The 23,758-nt window shown below is 49.8% G+C and overlaps 8 protein-coding genes across 8 annotated transcripts; 4 read left to right on the forward strand and 4 right to left on the reverse strand.

The window, feature by feature from the left end:
- Positions 1-401: 401 nt before the first annotated feature.
- LTR84_002987 (uncharacterized protein) lies at positions 402-2,460 on the reverse strand (the record flags this gene model as incomplete). The annotated part of the gene is made up of 2 exons (XM_064846582.1): positions 402-2,328; positions 2,378-2,460. 2 exons carry the CDS (start codon positions 2,458-2,460, stop codon positions 402-404), a joined length of 2,010 nt encoding a protein of 669 aa, XP_064705562.1.
- Positions 2,461-4,026: 1,566 nt separating this feature from the next.
- On the forward strand, positions 4,027-6,570 carry LTR84_002988 (uncharacterized protein; the record flags this gene model as incomplete). Its single annotated transcript, XM_064846583.1, has 3 exons — positions 4,027-4,337; positions 4,425-4,619; positions 4,713-6,570. 3 exons carry the CDS (start codon positions 4,027-4,029, stop codon positions 6,568-6,570), a joined length of 2,364 nt encoding a protein of 787 aa, XP_064705563.1.
- A 2,590-nt stretch (positions 6,571-9,160) lies between these two features.
- On the reverse strand, positions 9,161-10,179 carry LTR84_002989 (uncharacterized protein; the record flags this gene model as incomplete). Its single annotated transcript, XM_064846584.1, has 3 exons — positions 9,161-9,464; positions 9,599-9,732; positions 9,805-10,179. The coding sequence occupies 3 exons, from the start codon at positions 10,177-10,179 to the stop codon at positions 9,161-9,163; spliced, it is 813 nt and encodes a 270-aa protein (XP_064705564.1).
- Positions 10,180-11,174: 995 nt separating this feature from the next.
- On the reverse strand, positions 11,175-12,097 carry LTR84_002990 (uncharacterized protein; the record flags this gene model as incomplete). Its single annotated transcript, XM_064846585.1, has 2 exons — positions 11,175-11,796; positions 11,862-12,097. The coding sequence occupies 2 exons, from the start codon at positions 12,095-12,097 to the stop codon at positions 11,175-11,177; spliced, it is 858 nt and encodes a 285-aa protein (XP_064705565.1).
- A 704-nt stretch (positions 12,098-12,801) lies between these two features.
- Positions 12,802-14,375, forward strand: LTR84_002991 (uncharacterized protein; the record flags this gene model as incomplete). Its single annotated transcript, XM_064846586.1, has 2 exons — positions 12,802-12,953; positions 13,022-14,375. 2 exons carry the CDS (start codon positions 12,802-12,804, stop codon positions 14,373-14,375), a joined length of 1,506 nt encoding a protein of 501 aa, XP_064705566.1.
- Positions 14,376-15,022: 647 nt separating this feature from the next.
- LTR84_002992 (uncharacterized protein) lies at positions 15,023-15,843 on the forward strand (the record flags this gene model as incomplete). Its single annotated transcript, XM_064846587.1, has 2 exons — positions 15,023-15,566; positions 15,632-15,843. 2 exons carry the CDS (start codon positions 15,023-15,025, stop codon positions 15,841-15,843), a joined length of 756 nt encoding a protein of 251 aa, XP_064705567.1.
- Positions 15,844-16,438: 595 nt separating this feature from the next.
- On the reverse strand, positions 16,439-18,154 carry LTR84_002993 (uncharacterized protein; the record flags this gene model as incomplete). Its single annotated transcript, XM_064846588.1, has 1 exon — positions 16,439-18,154. One exon carries the CDS (start codon positions 18,152-18,154, stop codon positions 16,439-16,441), a length of 1,716 nt encoding a protein of 571 aa, XP_064705568.1.
- Positions 18,155-21,514: 3,360 nt separating this feature from the next.
- LTR84_002994 (uncharacterized protein) lies at positions 21,515-23,344 on the forward strand (the record flags this gene model as incomplete). The annotated part of the gene is made up of 7 exons (XM_064846589.1): positions 21,515-21,573; positions 21,641-21,865; positions 21,927-22,098; positions 22,158-22,496; positions 22,567-22,779; positions 22,827-23,153; positions 23,207-23,344. The coding sequence occupies 7 exons, from the start codon at positions 21,515-21,517 to the stop codon at positions 23,342-23,344; spliced, it is 1,473 nt and encodes a 490-aa protein (XP_064705569.1).
- Between the last annotated feature and the right edge of the window lie 414 nt (positions 23,345-23,758).

Consider the following 23,758-nt stretch of genomic DNA (forward strand, 5'->3'; position numbering starts at 1 on the left):
AATCGTACCCACCCGATAGATGGTAAATTTCTAGCAATTCGCTGACGATATCTCGTTGCTGGGTGCTAATTACATCGTAAAGTGGACTGCGTTTGAGTGTAACAGCCGGAAGACTCTTTTCCTCACATTGAAAATGGTATACATAGAAGAAAGGTAAAGTGTAAAACATAAAACGCAGCGCGGGTATCTTGAAAAGCCAAACATCAGAAGAGTGTCAGGTCAATCGCGCACGGGTGATCAAACAAAAACCGAGCCTGATCCAATGCTGCAAGATTTTGTCACACTGGGAAACACTGATCGTATACAACCAATCGCGCCATGTTGTCACAAGGAAAGAGGCTCCGAAACACCAAAGCACGACATCTTGAGTAAGAAATGGACTGTCATGCGGAAAAGATTCATCATTGTGTGAGAGACTTTGCGTGCGAACTCCTCGAACGCCACCGCCGTAGCGGTGATCTCATGAGACGTCGCGCAGCTTTGGGTATAAATCGATCATCTTTCCGATGTGTTGTAGATTTTGGGAATATATTGCCATCGACCTGAGCCCCTACGGACCAGCGGGGGCTGGTCATTCCGTCCCTGGTGTTTTCATCAAAGTCGTCATCGAAGGTAAGAGATTTTGAAGTATGATGCCTTGTCGGTCTCTTTATAGACTTCCGTAGGCTAATATGGAGATCATGGTCGAACCAGGAAGTGAGCAGACGGGTTTTAATTGCTCTGTAATTAGGCGCAAGCATGTCATCCAGGTAGTGATAGTGAATAAATCTGGAGAATGACAGCCAGGAGGCTTGCTGGCACTTCAAAAACCAAAATGAGACATAAGCAAACATAACCTCCTTGCGCGTCCGCAGGACCGCCAAAGTCATTGATAACCAGCTTCTGGTATACTTTGGGTAGTGGATAGTCGTTGAGACTGGCCAAAGGTCGGTTGCGAGAGCCTCGAACACATCCCAACGTGCTTCCAAGTCCTCGCCATTACCAATACTGAGCGCCGATTCCCGATCATTTGTGCTGACATCTGCGAACTGGTCCATATGGAAGAATATCTGCGACACAAGAGCAACCTGTTCATTCCCATGATTAACAATTTGCGTGCAACGATTGATTTCAGACTCAATCTCAGCAAGTTGATTTTCAAGTGCATCATGAGTCTCCTGATAGCTATCGAGATATTCTTGAGAATAAGGATCCATAGCGATGCCGAAGGTCAGCTTCGTTTCAGCATCTTCCTGTAACACGATGAAGTCTTGTTGATCTTTCAGTAGGCGTGCGATGACCTGGTGCTTCTGCGGCCACAGCCTCGAAAGCCGGATCTCTGCCGCCGTGAAATGGTGATCCTGTCTTACTCCGACACTTGCGACGAGATTTTCCAAGTAGTTTGGGAGTTGCTGAACGGGACTAGAATGATGCTCAGGTTGGGATTTATGCATTTCTTCTCCTGGAGGACCTCCCTGCCTTAGCATTCCTTGCAACGGCTCCATACGCATCACCTCTAGTGGAATGAGCGTCTCCTCTCTAGGTCGCGATTCCAGCTGGTTTGCCGGTGGCCGTTTCGTCGGGAGTGCGTTATTGATCTCCCTTTGGCTTAGCAAATCTGTTGCCATGTTCTGGCCAGATATTATTGAAAGCGTCTGATTCGTGATCTCTTGCTCCAGTGAGACTTGGTCCATTGGCCATAAAATCTGTTCGTATATACCAATTTGTAGCCGTTCGAGTGTCCTTTCGGCAGGTTCGAGCATTGCATGTGCATCATCAATGACTACATTTTGTATTTTTATCTGCTTCGACAGGCTTTCAGCGTCCGCAATAAGAGCAAAAATTTTATCATGCTCTTCTCCACCAATTTTTGAATCTCGAAGGAATCGCGAAAGGTCTGACAGTACACCATCAAGTTGAGAAATTGTTGCTTCTCGTTGCCTGACCTTGTCTCGGGCTGTAGCTCGCAGGCTATGAACGACCTGCAGCTGAGAATCTACATCCTGAAGACCCCGTTGAAGCGAAACGTCGATTCTAGTTGTGTGCGGAATTTGGTTTCGATCTTGAGAACTTTGGGGGTATTTTGGTGAAGGCAGCATTTCGTTCTCCGCAGGTTCTGGGTCATCTCGGACAAGGGCAAGGCTATCGTGTCTTATAGAATGTCTTATGGGAGTATCATGATAATTGTCGTTTCTTGTGAGCGGTGGGGTATAAAGTTTATCTCTTTCATCCACCTGTGCCCGGCGTGCGCCTGACCGCTCGGAATCGATATGGAGGACACTGCCGTGCTTGTAGGTGAGATGTGTAGCAAAGGAGGGAAGTGAAGAGTCTTGAGTTGAAGGCTCATGGCTACACACAAACATTAGCAACGTAGAGAAGCTGCAGAGAGCTGTCACACTTCAATGAATATCGTGACACTGGAGTTCCTGGTGGCGATGATTGCGAAGACTGAACGATCCTTGCCAGAACTGTGCTGGCCATGGGGTGAGGGTAAGCCTGCACAGCCTTACTTGGGCGAGAAAGTAGCTAACGGGGTCCGAACCACTGTATCTGCAACCAATTGTTGGCCTGTAACTGAAGCTCAGGTGCTGCCTGCCATGGGTCCGAAGATTCCAAAAATTGGAATTTCCCGAAGACAGTCGGGAAAGTTGGAAGATTAATTAACAACATTCAAGGGAGGCACCTAGGCATTTGGGGAACTCATGGTGGATCCCTGACTTCCCTTAAATAACTGGAGAGCCTGGGGGATTGCTTTAAACTTGGACTACCCATCCGCTAGGTTTAGGTGGCTCATGGCTTGTGTAACGCTGCCCAGAATTGCCTATTTTGACTGGATTCTTTGCGGAGTTTCTCGTAGGCGCCTCACTCCAGAGATGAACGCAGGCCTCCAGCCACCTAACAAACTATCTACTTCTAGTTCTGCATTCCAACGCGGTGCCGCGAGTGGGTAGCACTCCGGGAAGTCCAACCAAAGTGCCCCTGAACTTCTCATGGACTACCTAAGTCAGGTGGGCATCACGACCCACCACCCGCGGCCCGAGCCCTAATTAACTCGATGGAACAATCTCAGGCTACCTGTTCCAACATTGGCTAGGTAGAATGTAGTACCTAAGGTGATTGCTCCTGCCTTCTGCTGCCTTCTGCTGCCTTTCACAGTACTGTTAATCCACCTAGGTAAGTACTCGTTGTCACATTTGGTCGCCCGTCAACTAACTATAATCCCGTGGTCGAAGGGAATCTGTTCGACCAAAGTTGCCATCCTACTCTGTTCAAATCCGGATCAACTCCAAGCTGAATTCAAAGCTGCCGCATTCAAACGCAAGCCAAGCATGAAGGCCAAGGGGGCGGTCAACTCCCACGAGATGTTGGCCGAGTGTAGTAGTTACCTACCCAAATACGTGGTTCCTTCAATTGGTTGTGCCGTTGAGGTCACCCTACCCTCAAGTCAGCTGCCAGTTCTTCGTGTAACCCTCCAGAAAAGCCTGAATGTCAGACAATATTTCATCAATCAACCCGGCTTCGGCGCTAAGCAAGCTGTTGTCCTAGGGGCCTCGACCTCATGAACCATTCACCAAGGACCAAGGAGCAGGCCGAGCGGCAGTCCTTAACGGTGGGCTGCTGCAACTCTGTGCTTTAGCGTCCAATGGGTGCTTCAGTTCTCCACGCGCTGCACAATGACGAACCTACGAACCTTGCAATAGCATGCAAGAGTGCCCGACCGCCATGCAGCTATCATCATGGCATTGGTGCATCTAGATGTACTCCGAACGAGAAATGTCGAATCGACGTTCTGGTTGAAAAGAAGTCGCCACCTGGCGCCATCTGCTTTGTTGCATCTTACCCCTATCAAAATTTGCCCGCTCCGCAAAGGAAAGGTAACTGATAGGCATGCGGCTCAAAGGTCAGCTTGGAATCGTCGGGGTTGATAATCCTTCTCCAAGCTCTCCGTGCCAATAATGGATTTGCTCTCGTTTCCCCCATTCTTCAGCCATAGAAACCGGGTGCCGTGGGCATGCCATCCGGCTACAAACTCTCTCGCCAGCGACGATGGGAAAATTCACGTTAGTCACCGACTACAAGAAGGACCCTGATGGTGTTGTCAGAGGCAAGGTCCGCGATAAAGATGGTCTGTTGAGCCAAACTCACTTTTTGGGAATTGGGACCCCTAACAATGACCCTCTGATCTTAGGCCGACTATACTGGCACGAAAAGGGGACCAACAATCTCGAGGAGATCCCCAGAAGTATGCCTCCAGTCGAGGGACTACGCGGAAGAAGTGTTGGTCCTTCTTCTCGGACTTCCAACGATCGACTCGAGGGGGCGAGACGTCGACCTTCCAGATCCCGTTCGCCCTTAACGTAAGCGACTCTCAGGCTGATAGTGTACCTTCAAGCCTGCCTCATACTTCCAGGCCCGAGATTATTTTGCTAATCACGTGCTGTTAGAGAGGATGATGAGGAACTGCCTTTATCATCTCCATCCACGGCAGAAAAGAATTTTGTTATTAGTACGTCTAACAAGAACAGGAATACTCGAGGGGCCGAAACCAGAGGTGGAAGGCCGGTAGAAATCAAATCTCTGCCCATAAGATCTGCCACGGGAATTGATCAAGTCGCGGAGAGGCCATTGATGGGTACAAGGTATGCTCCCTGCTCTGCAAACTCTCATGAGGGTGGAAAGTTACTGGCGTGAACCCGACTCGGATCGTTGGCCGCTAATTCTGCTATGCGTAGTCCCTACAATGCACATTTGGACCAGCTTGATTCTACAATGGGTAGAACAGCTTTGAACCAGGAACCTCGCGTAACGAACCATGTGGGAGAGGGCAGTGCTCCTTCACAGCAAAATATGCTTGCTTCGCCGCTTGCTAGACTAAATCTGCCTTCCGATGTTCTCGACTTCATCAAGCTTCCGATTAACAGGTTCCGGGGAATACTGACATTTCTTTCGGACCACCCAAGATTTCTTCGTTCAGGACAGATTCCCATGTTTGATGATGCAGCTGTTGAAGCTATGGTAGCCGGAGACTTGGTTCTCATGCAACAGTGTATTCAGCGGCGCATCATTGCTACTCAGTGCATGAAATCAGCAGGGTATGATCCTAACTATCTGAAGTGTTTGATTCAGAACGATCCAATCGTCGGCAAACACTTTTACGATAGTGTGAATCAATTTGTTCTCAGCACCAAGATGAAAGCCGCCGCAAGGAAGACCAACAAGCTCGGGTCGCTCTCTCAAACACTAGGCTATGTCCAAGTGAACACAGCTATGAACCCGGCCATCTCGTATCCTCACACAGCAGCTACTCAACCTACTGCACGAAGTCCTGGAAATGCTGTTCCCGAGACAAGGTATCCAGTGGTCCCTGGCCCATTCGAAGCTGATGGGAACGATCGATATGGAACATCGCTGCCCTATCCTAGTTCAGCGAATGTGCCAGTTTCAGCGCTCCAACCACAAATATCTGCTGCCCCTATGCACGCCGCTGCCTGGTCAGGCGACAATGGTCGTGATGATTATCATGACGACCAGCCAGGGCACTACCTGCCCCAGATGGGTAACATCAACTCAGGCTCAGTTCGAACTTATCGCCAAGGAGGGGAGCGCCAGCCACAACACAGAGAGCCAGGCGATACAGACCGTGGGGTGGGCCGTTCTGGTCCTCCAGCAAGTCACAATAGCCCACAACCCGGCCCTAATAACCCACAGCCAGGATATAATCACCCACAGCCAGGATATAACCACCCTCAGTCAGGATATAACCACCCGCAGATGCCACACCGGGAGCCAGGTGACACAGACCGCCAACCCACTTACGCTGATCACCAACAAGGCCAAAGTAATCCACATTATAACCAGCTTTCTGCGCGGACATACGCATCAACCTCCTCAGATCAGGGATTGCGAAGAGACTCACAGCCTACAGCTACAGTGACTTCAAATCCGCAGCGAGATGAGGACTATTTTAGTGGGATAACTCGACAAGCTGTGTCCAAGAGCACCCGCGTCTCTGGGAGGCAATTTGAAGACCCAGAGAAGCTGGACCGGAGATTTAAACTTCAGGATGGGAAAACATTCTTCACTCAGGGACGGGTATTCATGATGATGTATCCAGAGCCCAAAGGAAAGAACCCAAAGAGCTCAGACATCCTTGACACAGGGCCTGACAGTTCATTATCGGTCATTAAAGATCGTTACAAACAAGATGTCTTCACTCATGAAAAGCGATTTGTCGTAATTCGATGGCGCGAAGGTTACTGCCTCTGTGTGCCGATCAATTCATATCGAGATAGCGGCGTCGCCAAAAAAGGGATGCAACGGAGAGAAAAAGCAGCCCATGCTATCATATATGACAACAGCAAACGGCCAACAATGCCGATACTCCCGGGGGAAGAAGATATCGTTAAGAAACCTATTGCTGTGGATATGATTGGAAGTCACACGTTGACCAAGACAAGTCGCATCCATTTTGCGAAGATATACACCATTGAGTGGAATGTCAAGGTCATGGCAATCGGGAAGATTGCAGATAAGTCGACGGATCTCGTTGAGGAATACTGGAGGAAGGAATTGATCTATGGCGAGTCATGAGTTGCATTGGATTCCCGCCTACGTTATCAGACTCAGTCAGGTAACACTGACTCATTATCAGTCACCAAACGTTATTATCATCAACAAAAGAAAAGCCCTTAGCTTCTTTCTAACTTCGCAGGGGATGAGAGGGATCTTGCTGTCTACGGACTGTCCTCACGGTTTCCACCCATCTGCAGAGAATGTCTGGAAGTTGCAGGAAACTCTGGTACTAAACGCTGCTTTGCATTCCCTTCGAAAGTTTAGCATATCGACGATTTTCCAGTGTTCTTTTTAAATTTACAGCTATTTCTCGGCGAGCTTTTGGCTTTCGCAGCCCTGTTCTCCCCTTTGCAGGTCAGCCTTGCATGACTTGATTGGTGGTCCCGGGCGGAGACGAAACAGGCGGAATTCCAGGGCAAATCTCGTGTCCCCACGAATGGGGCCTTGTTGACAGAGGTTGACTCATATCTCCGCTCGGTACGCCACCCAGATTCAAGGTCATAATCTCCGATTGGATAGGAATCATACGTTAGCTTGACGCAGAGAGGGAGGAGACTAAGAGTGCACTAAACTGGGGTGCTGTACAAGCGTCATCTCCGCTTCCACGCTGTGATAGGCAACAACTCTAGTGCATGGGATCTCTTTGGGCAGGAGTACACGATTGAATTTGTTTCCTTGATTTAGCTCGCGCCTGCTTCATGTAATGACTGACGAATACTCACCTTTTCTGAACCTAAGATCTTCATCTTTACTTCATCTCTCATTTGTCAATGGGTCAAGAATTAGCCTGGCCACACCGCCCTCGTCACACAAGTCAGTGACCCAACTCGGCATCGTTCGCCACATATAATTGGTCAAGATTCGGAAAGGTGCCATGGTAGGCTTATGGCTAACATCCAACTGAAAAGCAGAAAGCAGGAAAAGCCGCCAGTCTTGTTCCATTCCCACAGCTGGGGGTTGAGAACGCCAGCCCAACCACCAGCACCCTTGCTGTCACTCAGCAGGGTCTCGAAGCTGTTGGGTATCATTCCCAGCCGATACGGAAGATCCTTCCCACCGAGGATCAATCTAGAGTCCCTCTTACGAGTCCATTGAGTAGGACTACCCCCAGAACGTGTGCTCGAGCGAGTGGATCTTCATATCTAGCGCAGCTGCAAGGTACTCTCTCCTCTCGCTTCCATCATTCTTGCTTGCCCATCATCCCAAGTTACTGTCATCCTGGAGACGAGCTAGAGAGAAGAAGACATCAACGATGAGCCTCAAGCCTTGCGACTGGTCAATACAGGCACCATGGGTCATGTGCCCGTCTTCCGCAGACATGGCTATCCCAGGGACCCCTGGCAATCTAGGCAGCACAGCCAGAACAAAAGTTCCAGATGAACTTGAAACACGGGTTGAATTCTCTCGCGAAACATTCGGAAAAGTTCACACCGGAATTACATCCCACACTAATAGCCCATCGCTTCCTCGTTGGATCGCAGTCTTCAGCAATCAGAACATGGGAACATAAGGGCGACCATACGGAGTAGATCTTGCGCCGAGCCCCTAAGAACGGCGGAAGTGGCTTCCCACTGATTTCGGTTACTAAGAATGAAGCGACCATAGAGAAACTTATGCGACTTCTCGGCGACGGGACTGAGATCTACTCACGCATAAGCCCTCAGCGGTGTCGAACCCAGTACTCGGTATCATCCGTGAGCTCTTTAGGCTTCTTAGGCCCACTGTTGCTGCTTACATGGGGTCCGAGTGGCCCAGGTGCCACTCGCAGCGATGAGCTGACGAGTAGGCACTTGACGGACAAGCTAGCACGAAGCATTTGCCCGACATTGGCACAAGGCCTCGGGAAGCTACTATTATTTGTCCAGACTGGGGAACTGGAGAGGAGAGTTCCGTTTCCAGCAGCCAGATACGTGTGATCTCTGAAGTACGCAAGACTTTGCTTTTTGAGAATCCATGGCTCCTGATTATCTAGTAGCTCTGCCACCTCACGATCGTGTCTGGTCGCCATTGGCTTCAAGATGTGCGTACATCACTGGATTTCGTTCGTGGCATCTTTCAAACCGCCGCACGACGGGAGTGTATTTCAAAGAACATTACCCGTGCCCGACATATGGTTGACCTCACTGCTGTTCCCCATTCACTTTCTGAGCATCACCGCATTGCTTAAATGCTAATTCGTAGCGTGGGATTCCGATGTTGTCCGATATTGCTCAAGTCTAGCGAACTGGACGAATATATCTGCAGTTGAAATGTCAACGTCCGAGGGTATCTGCAGGGCGCAGATTGAAATCCTCAACAACTGAATGCTCCGGTCAGCCATCAAGAGGCTCAAACAGCAGCATTGTCTCGAATCACGATATTGAGGCATTCAGCCCAAAAGTCGAGGCGACGGAGTCGCAAATACTGGGCACACTTATGGACTCCATTCCATTGCTGATGCTATATTCGTCTCACATTACGGGGCAACTAAGATTCTGCCCAACCAAGATGATACAGGTGGCCGTGAATCGTAATTATCGTGACGAAAACATGACGCCCCAAACCAAGACGCCATCCACTCCAACGAACCCAAGAAAAATTATCAACCCGCGCAGTCGGGCATCAACATCTACAACATGTCGTCCTTCAACTCGCCGTCGAGACTACCTCCATCCCCCAAGCCTCGGCCGCCTCCCAATTCACTGACCTCCGAACTCTCCCAGCAAACACTCGTCAAATCGAGCTGCCAGCGTTGGAACTGTTCTTCCAAGAATTCAATCGTAAGAGGTTTGGGCCAAGTCTTGAAGATGGACTCCGAGGCTGGGTCCTTCAGCATTGTTTCGTAAGACTTGAAGTGGACACGATGATGTGAGATGTTGTGCCAAGCATCGTCCATGTCGATGTGAAGCTGTGATCCCGAGAACAATTCAAATCTGGTACACCGTTAGCTTCAACCCGTAAATTGGTACTTTGTCCTTCAGGGCAGTGATCCATCATCATATCGGAATGAGCCATGGGAGTGGCGTAGCCTAGGTCCCGGATATGTCTCCCCCGCAAAGTGACTTACCCAATGTAGACACCAGCGGCACTTCCGAGACTAATAATCTTTGCACCGGGAGAAGTCTTGACCAAGTGGTAAATCTCGCAGTACGGCAGCAAATCCTGATGTCCCGGTAGATTGGGGAACAAGGGAAATTTCAACTACTGAATGTTAGTCCTTCCCGGTACCCCACAAGAATCGAAAATAAGTTAAGCTACTTAGTCAATGCTTACAAAGTGAAGATCCCTTGCCTTGTTCTCCTCGTTCTTAATCTCCCAGAAATGACGAAGCACGATCTGATCAGTCCTCGACAAATTCCCCACCGAATTCGACGGCAACGCCGTGATGGGATAATTCGTCGGAGGCCGATTGGCGAAGTCGAAGCTGGAGCTGGTGTTAACCGAGACAGGTCTCGAGTGCTGGGAGCCATGCTGGGAGGAATTCGTGGTTCCATTTGGGAGCATCATGGGCGCGTGGCTGAGAGGCGGTGTATATGAAGTTGGCGGTGAGTGTGGGAGGCGATCACGGTCACGATCACGCTCGCTTCGCTCGTTAGTAGCACGGTCGTTGTCGCGGTGGACTGATCCAGATCGGGAAAATCGTCGCATGTTGAACAGTGATGGCATATTATGAGGAAGAAGAAAGAAGAGAAGGAAGGGAATGAGAATTAGTCTAGAGCTGGGAGTCTAGCGAGATGCGAATCGGGCCAAGCGAGTGACTGTTGGAAATTGGTGTTGGTGGACTGCCTCGATGCGAAATAATAAAGATGGAGGTTGGAAGTTCCCCATCATCATCAAGTTTGGCGTTGAGATGGACCATGAGAAACGGTGAATCTTTAATGCGGATGTGTGACTTTTGATTTGCGCGGATCGGAAAATAGTGTCCGGAGTGGCTTCCATGCCTTACTCTTTGAGGTTAGCTGCCAGACAGTCCGTCCGGAAATACATCAACTTTTTTCCGGGGCTTCAATCTTAAACTTTGGATTTATTCCAACCGCCCCACGTCACCATCTGGAAATCCACCGCAGACTGGCTGCGGACTCCGAAGGAGGGCGAGCGCATGTCTTTGTCCGGCAGTAGAAACTGGTTGGTCACAACATTGGAGTGATTGACCAAGCTGCCTTGGAAAGAGTTGTTCATCGCGTCCATCTGCCACTAAGTTCTTATCAAGAAACAGTTTAGGATGGACATTACGATCACAAGTAGCCTCACAATTGGTCTTGAACTACAATGCTCGATCTCGTTCAAACACTGAGTGTGATCCAAGAATGATGGGGGCAAAGCCAAGTGAGGCGCAAAACGCTTCCACTGCGACTTTAAATCCTATATTGAAGCTAAACCTCAATCCTCTGCATGAGATTGGGGTATACTTGCGCCTATCGATCATTCCAGCTAGGTGTACGCGCGACAGATCGCTTCTTGTCGATGTGCCCCATCTTTGGTACACTGAAACATCAGGTGGGTCTCTGCAAAAAACTGAATAAACCACCCATTTCGCCATTCCGTGCCTCGTACTCGGTACTCTGGACTTGGAAATCATATCAGACTATCGAATCGGCCACTCGATTTTTCCAGTGCATGGAAGAATTGTGCACTGTTCTCCCTCAGGTTCTATGGCTCTCATACGCCGGAAGCTCTGGAACGTATGGTGTTCCCCTCAGCTCTGCTGCCATATGGCCTGTAGCCAACTCTGGCGGCGGTTGAACGGGCTGCTGCTCTGGAATGCCCGTATCGGTCTTGGTATCATGGGTCACAGTGGTTGAATGCCGCCCCTGTCTGCGCCTTCTTGCGAGGAACCAGATACCCAGCACTAGGACTGAAATTCCAGCCACGCCACCGACCACGATACCACCAATTGCACCACCGCTCAATCCATTGTTGTGATTCACTTGTGGTGTGCTTGTGTTACTTGCCTCCCCAGCTATGGCGGTGTTTGTCGTAGCACTCGAAGATGTGGAAAAAGCGCTTTGACTTATGGTATCTTGAGCGCTTGTTGTTGAGGTGCTCTGGGTGGTCGGAGTCGATGTGGCCGAAGTCATGGAGGAAGTTGAAATCGAAGAGGCAACTGCAGCTAGAGCAACCGCATCGAAATACAAATAGGTAGCTGATGGTTGTGCAAGGCTGAGTGACGTGTAAGTCTCGTTGAGAGTCGATCGACTGATGTCATTCAGCAAGTTGTTCAGCGTACTCAAGCATGCGTTATCTCGAGATTGATCGCACCGCTCCCTAATACTCTCCAATGTGAGTTAAGATCACCCGTCACGAACAACCCGAACTGCGGCAACACTGACCTTCCAGCGATGCAATCCCATGTTGCAGTCTTTCCTTGACATTTGAATGTTGTACTATCCGCGACAGCTATGTCGGCCCAACAAACATCGGTCTGGTCGCAGCAGAATGTTCGGACCGTCTGAGGGTCTCGTGCACAAGCGCTCCCAGCAGGATCACATCCGTACAGGAGAGTATCATCGCACTGAAAGTTCGTAAGCTGCGTTGTGAATTTCCATCCGTCAAGGCTGTTTGCCATCGCCAGTACCAGAATAGGAACGACGTTATGATAGAACGAGATGAGTCTGGACTATTTCCTTGAACCCGAAAGTCTTGTAATGCAAACCCAACAAGTTTCGCACCCGCACGTGCCAACACAGCTTCCCAAGCCCTTTTGGGCTGGATAACACTGCTCCTGCTAACCAGGCCAATTCCATTGCCATTGCTTGCCCACGCTGGCTCATGAATGGCTGGTGGAGAAATGGATGGCTTCTTGGTAGCAATCGTCTACCTCGTCTACTGTCCTAATAGGTATGGCGTGCAGCATGATAGGGTCTTTCTTGCTACCGCCGTTCCTCTAGCAGACGAGCCTCCCTTCGAATCCTGGTAGGTCCTTCATGCAGAGTCCTTTTCACAGAGTTGGAAGTCAGCCCGCCGCCAGTGCCAAATCAGGCCTGGAACCGCGATGAAAGGCAGCTTCCTCATAGGTTCGGTTCTCCCTTGGCGACTGCCTTACCATTACTCTACTTGGTCGCCTCTGATAATTGGCGGTTGGCCTAATCAGTGCGAGTCGCACGCGGGTTCATTGATCTTGGATCCGAATCTTCGTCGAATTCGTCAAGATGGAGTCCAAGATGTGCAACATCTCAGCAATCACTCCGCATTCAAAGGCCATATTTTCGAGGACGAGTCGTGCAGGTCGTGCAAGCGCCTGGAATCTCTGAACACTGAATCAGCCACATAATGAGTTCCGCGTTCATCTCGCAGGCAGCGTACGCCCGGAACAACGGCTGGGAGACCCACAGAGAGCGCATCACCGAGCTTTATTGCAAAAATGGTATGCCATTGAAGAAAGTCATGCATAGCATGAAGGAGGATTATTCCTTCGTCGCAAAGTAAGAAATACGAGCGTATCCGAACATTTGTGAATGCCGGCTCACTATTAACTCTGTTTCGATGTTAGTGAACGTATGTACAAGACACGGATCAAAAGGTGGCGACTGAAGAAGAACATCAGAGCGGACGAGGTAGCTAAAACGGTCCACTCTGGTCTTGCTCCTCGCCCGAACGGCAAAGCGTCTTTGCCAATGGTCCAATATCGACATATGACATGGTCAGACGTGGAGAAGGAACTCAAACGCAACCCCAACATTGTAGCCAAATTGGACAGTGGCTGCATACTCCAGATTGCACATATCGACGGAGACATTGTTCAAACGCCTCCGATTCCTCTTACCCGCGTCTGGCCAGCAATATCTCCTGCGATCTCGCTCGATGGCGCCGCAGAAGCACGTATCCCAGATGAGATACTCCGCCTGACGCGCGACTACTGCATTGGCGCTGTGGAAAGCGGGACATGGCGCCAACGCCCATCTGGACAAGGCAATTACGAGTCAAGCCGCGGTGGGGTCACAGCCTACAAACGCCTACAACACTGGGGTGAAAAGATGAAACTCGCGAGGCATTTGATAGGCAGTACCGAGCTGGACAGAGGGTTTCGGTTGCTCAACTTCCTACTGGACAAACTCTCATCCCTGTTAAAGGACGAAGATCCTTCTCTTCTGCTTCACCTCGTCCAAATCCTGTGCATCTTGCGCTCTGTCCCAGTTGACTTGCGGGATATTTTGTACAGACACTTTCAAGCATTGACTCGTGCGACATGGAAGCAAAAGCATCCCTTAATCCTCCTCGTGGATAAATTGGTCACCCTAATGCAACTCAGCCCACCTTATATGACTACTGCGTTACCTCTCCGATGGATGTCAGACAGTCTCGATCCATGCTACGACACCAAACTTTTCTATTTGAACTATGTCAGCGGCTTGTGGACCCCCCCTCCAGAACAAATGATTCATGAGGGCAGCATTCTTCGTCAGGTTGTATTGAGGTTTCAAGCCAATTTGGACCCTCATCGTTCGATATTTTACTTCAATCATCTTACTGTTGCGCTTGGTATGATGATCGAGCGAGAGAGGCTCTGGCAGGCCAGTCATGTGGTCGATGCCGTTGTCCACCGCATCAACACAACAAATAATGGGACGCACATCAAAATTCTTGCTGAGTGGTTCCAGCTTTTCAACCGTGTCAGGATCCTAGGCGCCATGGGTCGCGGTGATCAGGCGCTTTCAGTGGCATGGCAGTTGTATGAGTATAGCGAGTCAATCTATGGACACTACCATCGATTGACTCTAGAAGCCTTGGAGTTGTACTGGGATAGCAAAGCCGAGAACAAGCAGAGGGAGCCTACCGATGAGCTCCATCAAAATTGGAACGGTATCGTGGAAAGGCTGGTAGAGTTGGCACTCGATGATGAATGATGTTTGCGATGCCTTTTCAATACTTGCAGCCGGTTGCAATAGGGTTCGAAAGGTGGTATGATTCATTCTCCGCAAATGAAGTAGCCATCTTGGCTGTCAACAGCAACCAGGATCGCTAGGCAGTGGATCCGTGGAGCAGCAATTGGCCTTTGAACCGCAAACACCAGAGACCAGGGATCAGTTTCTCAATTCCGATGGGAGATTAAGGTCAGGAGAGGGACTATCATGTATTTTCGCATTTCAGGTCGGATTTGGACAGCCTTCTGAACTTGTTCTAGTGCCCGGAGTTCTATCTCACCGTCTCGAGATCCACCAATCACACATGGCCTTGGCCATCAGTATTGTGGCAGCCTGGTTTGAACATGCCGTCAGCTCTCGAGCACAGCCAATTGTGAAGCAATTCCCAAAACCTAGGAAATGATGGTCCTTTCGTCATGCCGACTGACGAGGCTGACCGGAAAGGTGGCTTGGTGATTGGTGCTGTCAGCTTTTCCAGCCTCATCTCCCATCGGATCAATTTATCCCGACTCTCGGGTAATGAATACTAAGTTTTCAACATCCTTCGAGATATAAGACAAGCCTAGGTTCCTAAGTTCTTCTAAAGGCGAATCGATCTTTCACTCTCCTCGTCAGTATTTTCCAGCAAAATGGCAACCTCGAGTACGAAAGCAACTTCACTACGGGTCGGAGTGCTCGTCATTCCTCCAGTCCAACTTCTCGATCTATCCCCAATTGACCTATTCGGGATGTGCAGCCCAGAATATCTCGAAGTCACATCTCTTCCAAGACCTCTTCTTGAACTCGCCATTCCAGTCACAATCCACTACATCTCCGCGTCGGGACCGGACTCCAATGTTCAGCTGACAGCCAATGCACAGATCCGCGCAACAGCGTCTTTGACGTCTCCGGAAGTTCAGCCTGGCGAGCTGGATACACTGTTACTTCCTGGTCCCGACCCTAATCTAGTTCCTGATCAACAATATCTGGACTTCTTGCGAGCACATGAGAAAGCTGGGAAGACTGATATTCTTGTGATATGTACAGGAAGCTATGCAGCCGGTTATGCTGGGATTTTGAATGGAAAGCGAGTGTCTGGACCACGAGGACTCCTGCCAGACTTGAAGAAGAAGTTTCCAGAGGCCAAGTATGTGGAGCGGAGATATGAGACGGATGGGCGACTATGGTCTGCAGGTATGTTTGCTTACGCCATCTTTCTGCAGTCTTGGTCAATGGGAATCTTACACGGACTTTGATAGGTGGTATCACAAATGGCCTGGACCTTACCGGCGCGTACCTTCGTTACAAAGTCCAACGGGAACTAGCAGACCTAGTCTGTGCCATGGCAGATGTTGACGACCGCGGGCAAGACTACGACACTGGAAAAGCGGGCAATACGCTATGGTGGATTTGGCTGATCCTGAAGTCAGCCATCAAGGGAAGCAAAGCAGAGAAGCCTAAGAAGCCATGATTGACCGGATGTCCTTGGCTTTTTGTCACTGATATTAGCCGCATGGTAGTCAGTATCATTACTCAGATTATACCCCGTGAATGAGGCAAGAACTAGAGCAACATCACCATGTACCATAGGACTGAACCTACACCGGCTCCTTGATGATTGACGTTCTTCGCTTAAACTAATCGCGAATTTCAGATTGGAATGCTTCGACCAATAAGAAATACAAATGGACTCAGATGTAGCAGTAAACGAGGACAGTGGAAGATTTTTCTTGTAGTACCATTCTACAACCTTCTACGAGGGTGGTGATGCCTTTGTAGAGGGATCTGTAGAGCGACAAGCGGCTCCTTACGCTTGACTAAGGCGGAGGATAAGGCAGTACGGTGGAGCACAAAATCATGATGGCAATAAAGAACCTGCCTTTATCACATCTCGTCAACCCAATTACCCCAGACAGATTGAGGATTCCAGATTCAGGTTGATATCTTACCTTCTATATGATGTCCTGCACGCTCGTTGATACACTCTGGCGATACAGCTGCACTCGAGCCCCGGATATTGCGACAGCACAAAGCTAGCCTCGCGTCCCGGTCGCCCAATTCTTCGCCTAATAACCCGAGACATCGGGCCAAGACGTCTCAATGCCTTCTGATAGAAGGATCTGGTGAAATTGATCGAAGAGATCTTTCTTTCCTTGTACCTCTTGTGGATGGAAACCCGTATCCAAGCAGTGCGCTGCCAACAACCCAGCAGCCTCGCCAATGTTCCATTCCACCGGATGCAGACGATAGCACCCATTCGTGATATGCGTGGTGCCAATGTTCTTGCAGCCGGCGAGGAGATTACTCCGTTGCTGTGGGATGAGTGCCCCGAGAGGAATCTGAAACGGACAGCATGCGACATCGATATAACTGTCTCCACCAGTGGAAGGGTGTAGGTCGATTCGGTACATGCCGACGCCAACGCTATCGGGGTACTGCACAGCTCCCTTGTCGCCACGTACTTCCAATGACAAGTCTTGCTCCAGGATCGTCGTAAGGGCTTTGATACGCCGGCTTTCCCGAATATACGGCGCCATGGCAAGTCCATGCTCAGTACCCATGACGTCGCCTCGAAGTCGCAGACCCGGATAGCCTTTGCCGCTCCCGTCTGCTCGTGGACATTCAGTTTGAAGGTAGTAGAGCATGCTGTAGGATAGCGAGGCCGCTCCGGTAAGCCGCTCTTCAAAGTCACGCTCGGGGACGTCGATTATGGGCTGCTCAAAGTAGTCGATCATTGGCCAATTCACTAGGCAGATGTCGGACTGATAGGCTCCTGGTTTGAAGTTGTCGCGGGCTGCGATACGGCGGAAGGTCCACAAGTTCATGTCTCCGCCAGACCGCCGTTGGTCGGCGAAGACCAGTGCAGGGTCGTCATTAGGGTTAGGCGTGAATTCACGCTCAACTAGTTCCAGCGTTCGTGGATGCGGCGCAACCAGGCCAAGGAGAGGTGCACCCCAGAAGGCGGGTTGGCATTTGCGCCAATAGTCGTATGTCGCTGGCTTGGGAATGGTATGATTTTCCCCTTCAGTGTGATCGACGGCGAAGCAGATGGAAACAGCTTGCGAGTTGTCTGGCTGGGCTTCTTCAGGTGCGCTCGGCTCACCAGTTTCTTTCCTGGATTCGAAACCTGTCACGTACGGAGTATTGCTCATTGGAAGCAGGTCTCCTAATTCCGTCGCATCAATCACGTAGTCCCCCTGGACTGTGAATGTGGTCCCAGTGTCGAGATGGCGGAACTCGACCGCACGAATCTGGCTGCCTTCCATCCGACATGAGATCGGCTTCGTCCGCCTCTTGATCAAAAGCTGCCTCGAGCCAAGGAATGGTGATAGCATAGCATCGATTACAGCTACAGCAACGCGAGGCTCATGACAGAGTTTGCTGACATGCCCAGCACCAGGATTGAGCTGCGGTCGTTTTCTGGCTTCCTCCGTCAGGGGATAATGATCACGGTAGTATTGCCGAATGCCATCACGCAATGCTCGATAAGAACGAGTGACGCCAAACTGCTCGACCCAGGTATGTTCGTCAGGTGGGACAGCCTGGCTGGTCAATTGACCTCCTAACCATTCGTACTCCTCGGTCAGGACGACTCGTCGTCCTCTGCGCAAAGCGCCTAACGCAGCAGCCACTCCACCCAGACCACCACCCACTACCAGTACATCGGTCGAAAATAATTGCGTATTCAAGTATTGCTTATGCCATGTTGCAGCGAATCTTGATTCACTAGACAAAGTGAGGTCCGGTCGTGCCTCTGACTCTATGTGGCCTAAATCACCCATGGTCGTCAATGTCGACAATGGACCGATGCAAAAGATTTTAGAGATATATTCAAGATTGAATGAAAATGAACGACTGGCGAAAAGGCTCACACCATGGTCTAGTCACCTTTAAGTGGCATTTCATGTTATGAGTGCGCTGTATTTGTGCCGGTCTAAAAATCTATTTCGCGACGATCAGCTTTGTCGCATTACATTCTTCCCGAGACTCCCCGGAGTAGCCTCGAGATCTCTGGGCATTTCTCAACGGCCTTGAGGGTTAACGAGGCCCCTTCCCCTTAGCAGGTAGTGTCGTTTTTTAGCTGCGGGGTAGGATGGGGAACCGAACGCAAGCCCGGAGGACCTTGTAGCACCACCGAGCGTCCCCGAACCCTGCTTAAGTATCTTCTAACCTACAACTGCGAGTTTCGCCTTCGACCGCTTCGCGACTTCGATCATATGCTTACAGCCTATGATGTCTGATCACGAATCAGGACGAATTGAGACTTGCAATCCGTCAACTGGCGCCAAACGTGCACGACCATTACAAGGTGACTCTCGCTACCCACGGAAAAGGAGCCTCAAAGCATGCCATGTCTGTCGTTCAAGGAAAACCAAATGCGATAATGTCCAACCTACCTGTGGCTTCTGTGCATCTCTGCAAATCCGTTGCTCATACGATGAAACCGATAAGGATCATTCCTCGTGAGCTGTTCTGTTACCGTGTCACAGTTACCACCACTAAATCATTGTCAGCTTTGACCCTGCGACCATAGAAATACTTAGACAGCTTGGAAAAATAACCGAGTCTCAAAATGATATTCTGCACGCAGTCCGCGACTTTTCCAACTCAAGTACACGACAATTAGACTCGGAGATTCCACCATCCACTCCGGGCTTTCCTCGTTCCCCAGAGGTAAGAAGGAACGTAAGCCAGAATGATCTAGGAGCGATACCTGAACAATTCCACGATACACCCTATGACTGGGTTGGGTTGCAACCCGACTCAGTGGCGTCAACGTCGGCTGTGTCTGCGAATATTGCTGCCGCAAGATGGTTCGACGTCTTGACGAATGACGCTCCTCGCGAGGCTCTGTTCGAGTCATTTATCATACCTGATCAGCATTCTAATGCCCTTGATCTCCCTAGCAGTAATGGCGACAACGACTTAAGTCCATTGCAACGTGCAACCAGAATCGTCGACAATTGTCCTCCAAGGCTGGAAAGATCTGAGGAATTCTACGGGCCTGGGGATGTCAACGCTTCTTTTGGGGACAGCCTCACATGGCAAGCATCCGAGAGCATATCACTGCTCAGAGAAGAGCAGGTCCTGTTTGAAAATTTTCTGCACGGTATCAGTTCTTGGGTATGCTTATCTCCATGAAAGATTGGTATGCGGCTACTGAAAATCAATCTTAGTTTGAGCCTTTTGACCTTGCTCGTACTTTTTCGACACGGGTGCCTCACCTGGCCATCAGGAATGCAGGTTTGTTGAACGCCATATTGGCATTATCTTCGTATCATGTATCGCTCAAGGAAGCCATGGATTCGGAGCGGCGGACGGAGCAACGTACTGCATTGCAATATTACTACCAAACACTTCATTACGTTCAGAAAGCAATGCAGTATTCTTCCTATCGCAACAGCCTAGAGCTAATGGCAACAACCATGATTGTTTCAACCTATGAAATGCTTCATGGTTCCTCCAATGATTGGCAAAGGCATTTACGAGGAGTCTTCGGAATTCTTCGGTCTCGACAAATCGAAGTTGAAATTTCAAGTCTCGAGAGCACGACCTGGTGGGCGTGGTTGCAACAAGATATATGGGTGGCTTTTCGCGAAAAGCGCCGGACGTACAGTACCTGGAAGCCCAAAAAGACGTGCTCAGAGCTTCGAAGCGATGAACTCGCGGCACGAGCACTTTGGAACCTGGCTCAAGTCGTTAACTTTTGTGCTCTGGAGTCTACCATTCAAGCAGATGTTCTGTTTCAAGAGCGCCGCGACTGGGCAGATCAACTCAAGGGCATGCTGCGAGAATGGCAATCGTGTCTTACAGTTGAGTTCTCCTCTTTGCCAGCCATGAATCGAGACAACTCTGGAGTGTTCGAGCCCCACCTGATACATCCTCAGTCCTATGGTAACCTCTACTTACGTACGCGACGACAATGCTTGTGCTAATATCATCACAAGGTTTGGCAATGCAGGTTTTCCACGTGTCCCAGATACTCATCTACGCGAACGAGCCGTGCTCAGGAGGGGTCGTTGGGTTTCTCAAACGGCAATCCTTGATTCAGAACAGCGTGGAGATGGTCTGCGGGATTGGGCTCACTCTCACGGACAACGCATCGAGTATACTAGCTTCACAGTGTGTGTTTATAGGTAAGGTCATACAATTTCAGAGCCACGTCACCACTGATCAATAACTCCCTTCGCAGCAGGACTATTTACCCAGCAACCCCAACAGAGGATTCGTATCTTGGAGCTGCTTGATGTGTATCGCAGACGGTGTACTTGGCCTTTGACATCTCTATCATCGGAATTAGAACAAATCTGGAAAGAACCTGACAGATTATGGGACAGTATGCAGGAGAATTAAAATAATGAAGCTAGAACCGCTCCTCAGGCGCGTTGATATACTTTCCGCGTAACATGTACAACAAGGCATTAAGAAGTTTCAAGTCCCCCATTTGAGATAATTAATGCTTGACTGAAAAATACTCGAATTACAAACTCTGAGTGATTTCATTCTCCTTTAATGTTCTGGCACTGTTCTCCAGGGCACGTTGCCAGCCATCGTTTCTACTACCGACACTCCCCGAACCCTACACGCCAAGACAGCTCGTCCTCGGCACAGAACAAACTCAGCAGTGATGACGCCTCGTTACCGAGACTCCCCGACGACGGAAAAGCCTTGCACTACCTACCCCTGCCGCATCTGTTCACGGGGACGTTTGGCGGCGACCTACTTTCGCGCATTATCGAGTTTTCAATCTTAGCTAGACACATGCAACTCAGGTTGTATACAACACGCCACATGATGCTCGACCACTACCACAAGGTATAATAATCTGGATCCGTCCTGTACGCTTCGAAATGTTTTCTAGTCCACGTGGTAAACCGTGAAGTCTAGTATCAGAAAAGTTAGGATCATCCAAACAGGCGCGATGACTATCTATGGCGTCTTGCGACGCATTGTTCGAAACGATGCGATTCGTGTTGACCCTCCAGAGATATACAACTGGCGTGTCCTGGCACTTGCTGCCTCTGTGAGTACAACCAATCCAGGTCCCAGATCTTCCGGTGCTCCCAGGAGGCTTAAAGCATTGAATCCCCGAAATATCAAAAGTGTGCTAACACCTTCTTAAGGCATGTTGTGCAGGAACCATGTTTGGAGTAGATGCTGGGATCATCGGCGGCGTTCTTGCGATGCCTGGTTTCAAAAGGTATATCTCTATCACTCCATCTACCTACACATCAAAAACTTGGATGGTGCTGATTCTGCAACGTCAGAGAGTTCGGACTCGACAAACTTCCCCCCAGTGCTGCAGCCAATCTCTCTGGCAACCTTGTTACCACCATGCAAGCTGGTGCGATTGCAGGTGCGTTGGTCTCAAGTCCACTGGCAGACCGAAAGGGCAGGAAGTTCTCACTGCTCGCCGTGGCTGTGACTGGCATAATTGGTGGATTGATGCAAGGCCTGTCATATGGACACCTTCCTGCCTTCTACATTGGACGGTGAGCTTGCGAGTGAATCTATTCTACGAATGAAATCGAATAGCTGACGGCGGAGTTCTAGCTTTATTGAAGGCCTCGGTCTTGGTGCTGGCACCATGCTTGCTCCTACTTACGTCTCCGAGAACTCTCCTCGCGCTATTCGTGGCTTCTTGGTCGGATTCTTCCAATTATTGTTAGACGCAGGTGGCATGATCGCTTATTTCATTAACTACGGCTCTCTGTTGCACTTTACAGTAGGAACAGCATTCGAGTGCAGGAAATTTTGCATTTGCTAACTTACTTTACCTTGTAGGGTAAGGCTACCTGGATGGTTCCACTCATGTGCCAGTCCCTCGCTCCAGCATTGCTCCTCATTACAATGCTCTTCTGCCCAGAATCGCCTCGCTGGCTCGCATCTCAAGATAAGTGGGATGAAGCCACAAATGTATTAGCAGATGTACGCCACCTGCCTCGAGAGCACGCATATCTTCAGCAAGAACTGCTCGAACTTCGCGTCCAGCTGGATCAGGAGAAAATAGTCATGGGCAACACAGGATTCTGGGCTTTACAGAAAGAATGTTGGACGGTTGCAGGCAACCGAAAGCGCGCGTTGCTTACCATCCTCATTCTTGTTTTTAATCAGTGGACTGGAGTGAGTATATCATGAACTTGACCTATGCCTTCATCTTCGGCACATTCTCAGAGACTGACAATGTTCTTAGACTGGAGCCATCAACTACTATGCACCAACCATTTTTCGTAATCTTGGTCTCTCAAGCACGACAACTGCTCTTTTTGCGCAGGGAGTCTACGGAATTGTCAAAACTACTGGTGCACTGATATTCGTGCTCTTCCTTGCCGATTCGTTGGGCCGCCGAATCTCTTTCATGTGGAGTGGTGCTGTACAGGCATTTTGCATGCTATATCTAGGTTTTGTGAGTGAAGCCATAGCCACTAGTCGACCATTTGCTAACCGACGCAGTATGTCCGGTTTGGACCTGATTTGGGTAACAAACAGACACCGCCACCATCCGGTATCGCCGCGTTAGCCATGGTCTACATCTTCGCCGCAGCTTTCAACGCTGGCTGGGGCCCAGTCGCATGGGTCTACGTATCTGAGATCCCGAGTAACCGGCTCAGGGCTTACAATGTGGCATTGGCTTCATTCACCCACTGGGTTATGAATCTGACCGTCTCCAAGACAACACCGGTGATGCTGCTTTCCACTCCGTACAAGACATACTTCATCTTCGGCTCCATCAATGTGGTCATGGCCATCACAGCATTTTGGATTCCGGAGACTAAGGGAGTAAGTCCTCGAGGTTCCGCTTGGCCCTATTCCGCAATTCTGACCACACACAGATATCTCTCGAACGTATGGACGAGCTTTTTGGCACTGCGGATTTGTCAAATATCGAAGACGTTGGTGTCGCTGCCCAGCAGGCCAAGCAAGAGGAAATGGCCATTGAAACCGAAAATGTGCATGCGAATAAGGTCTGATAGTGCTTGCCTATGCTGGAGGCCGCCATAGTTAGTGCTCTGAAGCAAAGTGCCCGGACATGCATTCGATGACGATCAGTAGTCCTGTCCAAGATGGGACACTACCAAGCGGGACGAAAATTATGCCACGGAGGCTGATGCTCGACGCCTTCAGACTAGTGAATATCTGGGTCTACACCCTATCATTCTTTGAGCAGTGAACTAAACCTGCCGTATGAGTCAAAAGAGAACTCACCTTGTAAGGACTTGAAGAGAGAACCACGCATACTTGAGGTCCGGTTAAGTTTAAATGAACCTAATAAATTTAGCAGTCGATATACTTGAGGGATCCTCCCGATAACAGGGGAAGCCTGGAAATTGTGGCCACCAGAAAGCTATGGTTCTCGCGATGCCTTTCAACTCTAGAATCTTGGC

The sequence above is a fragment of the Exophiala bonariae genome (assembly GCF_035927105.1).
Source record: "Exophiala bonariae strain CCFEE 5792 chromosome Unknown scaffold_15, whole genome shotgun sequence".
NCBI classification, from domain to species: domain Eukaryota; kingdom Fungi; phylum Ascomycota; class Eurotiomycetes; order Chaetothyriales; family Herpotrichiellaceae; genus Exophiala; species Exophiala bonariae.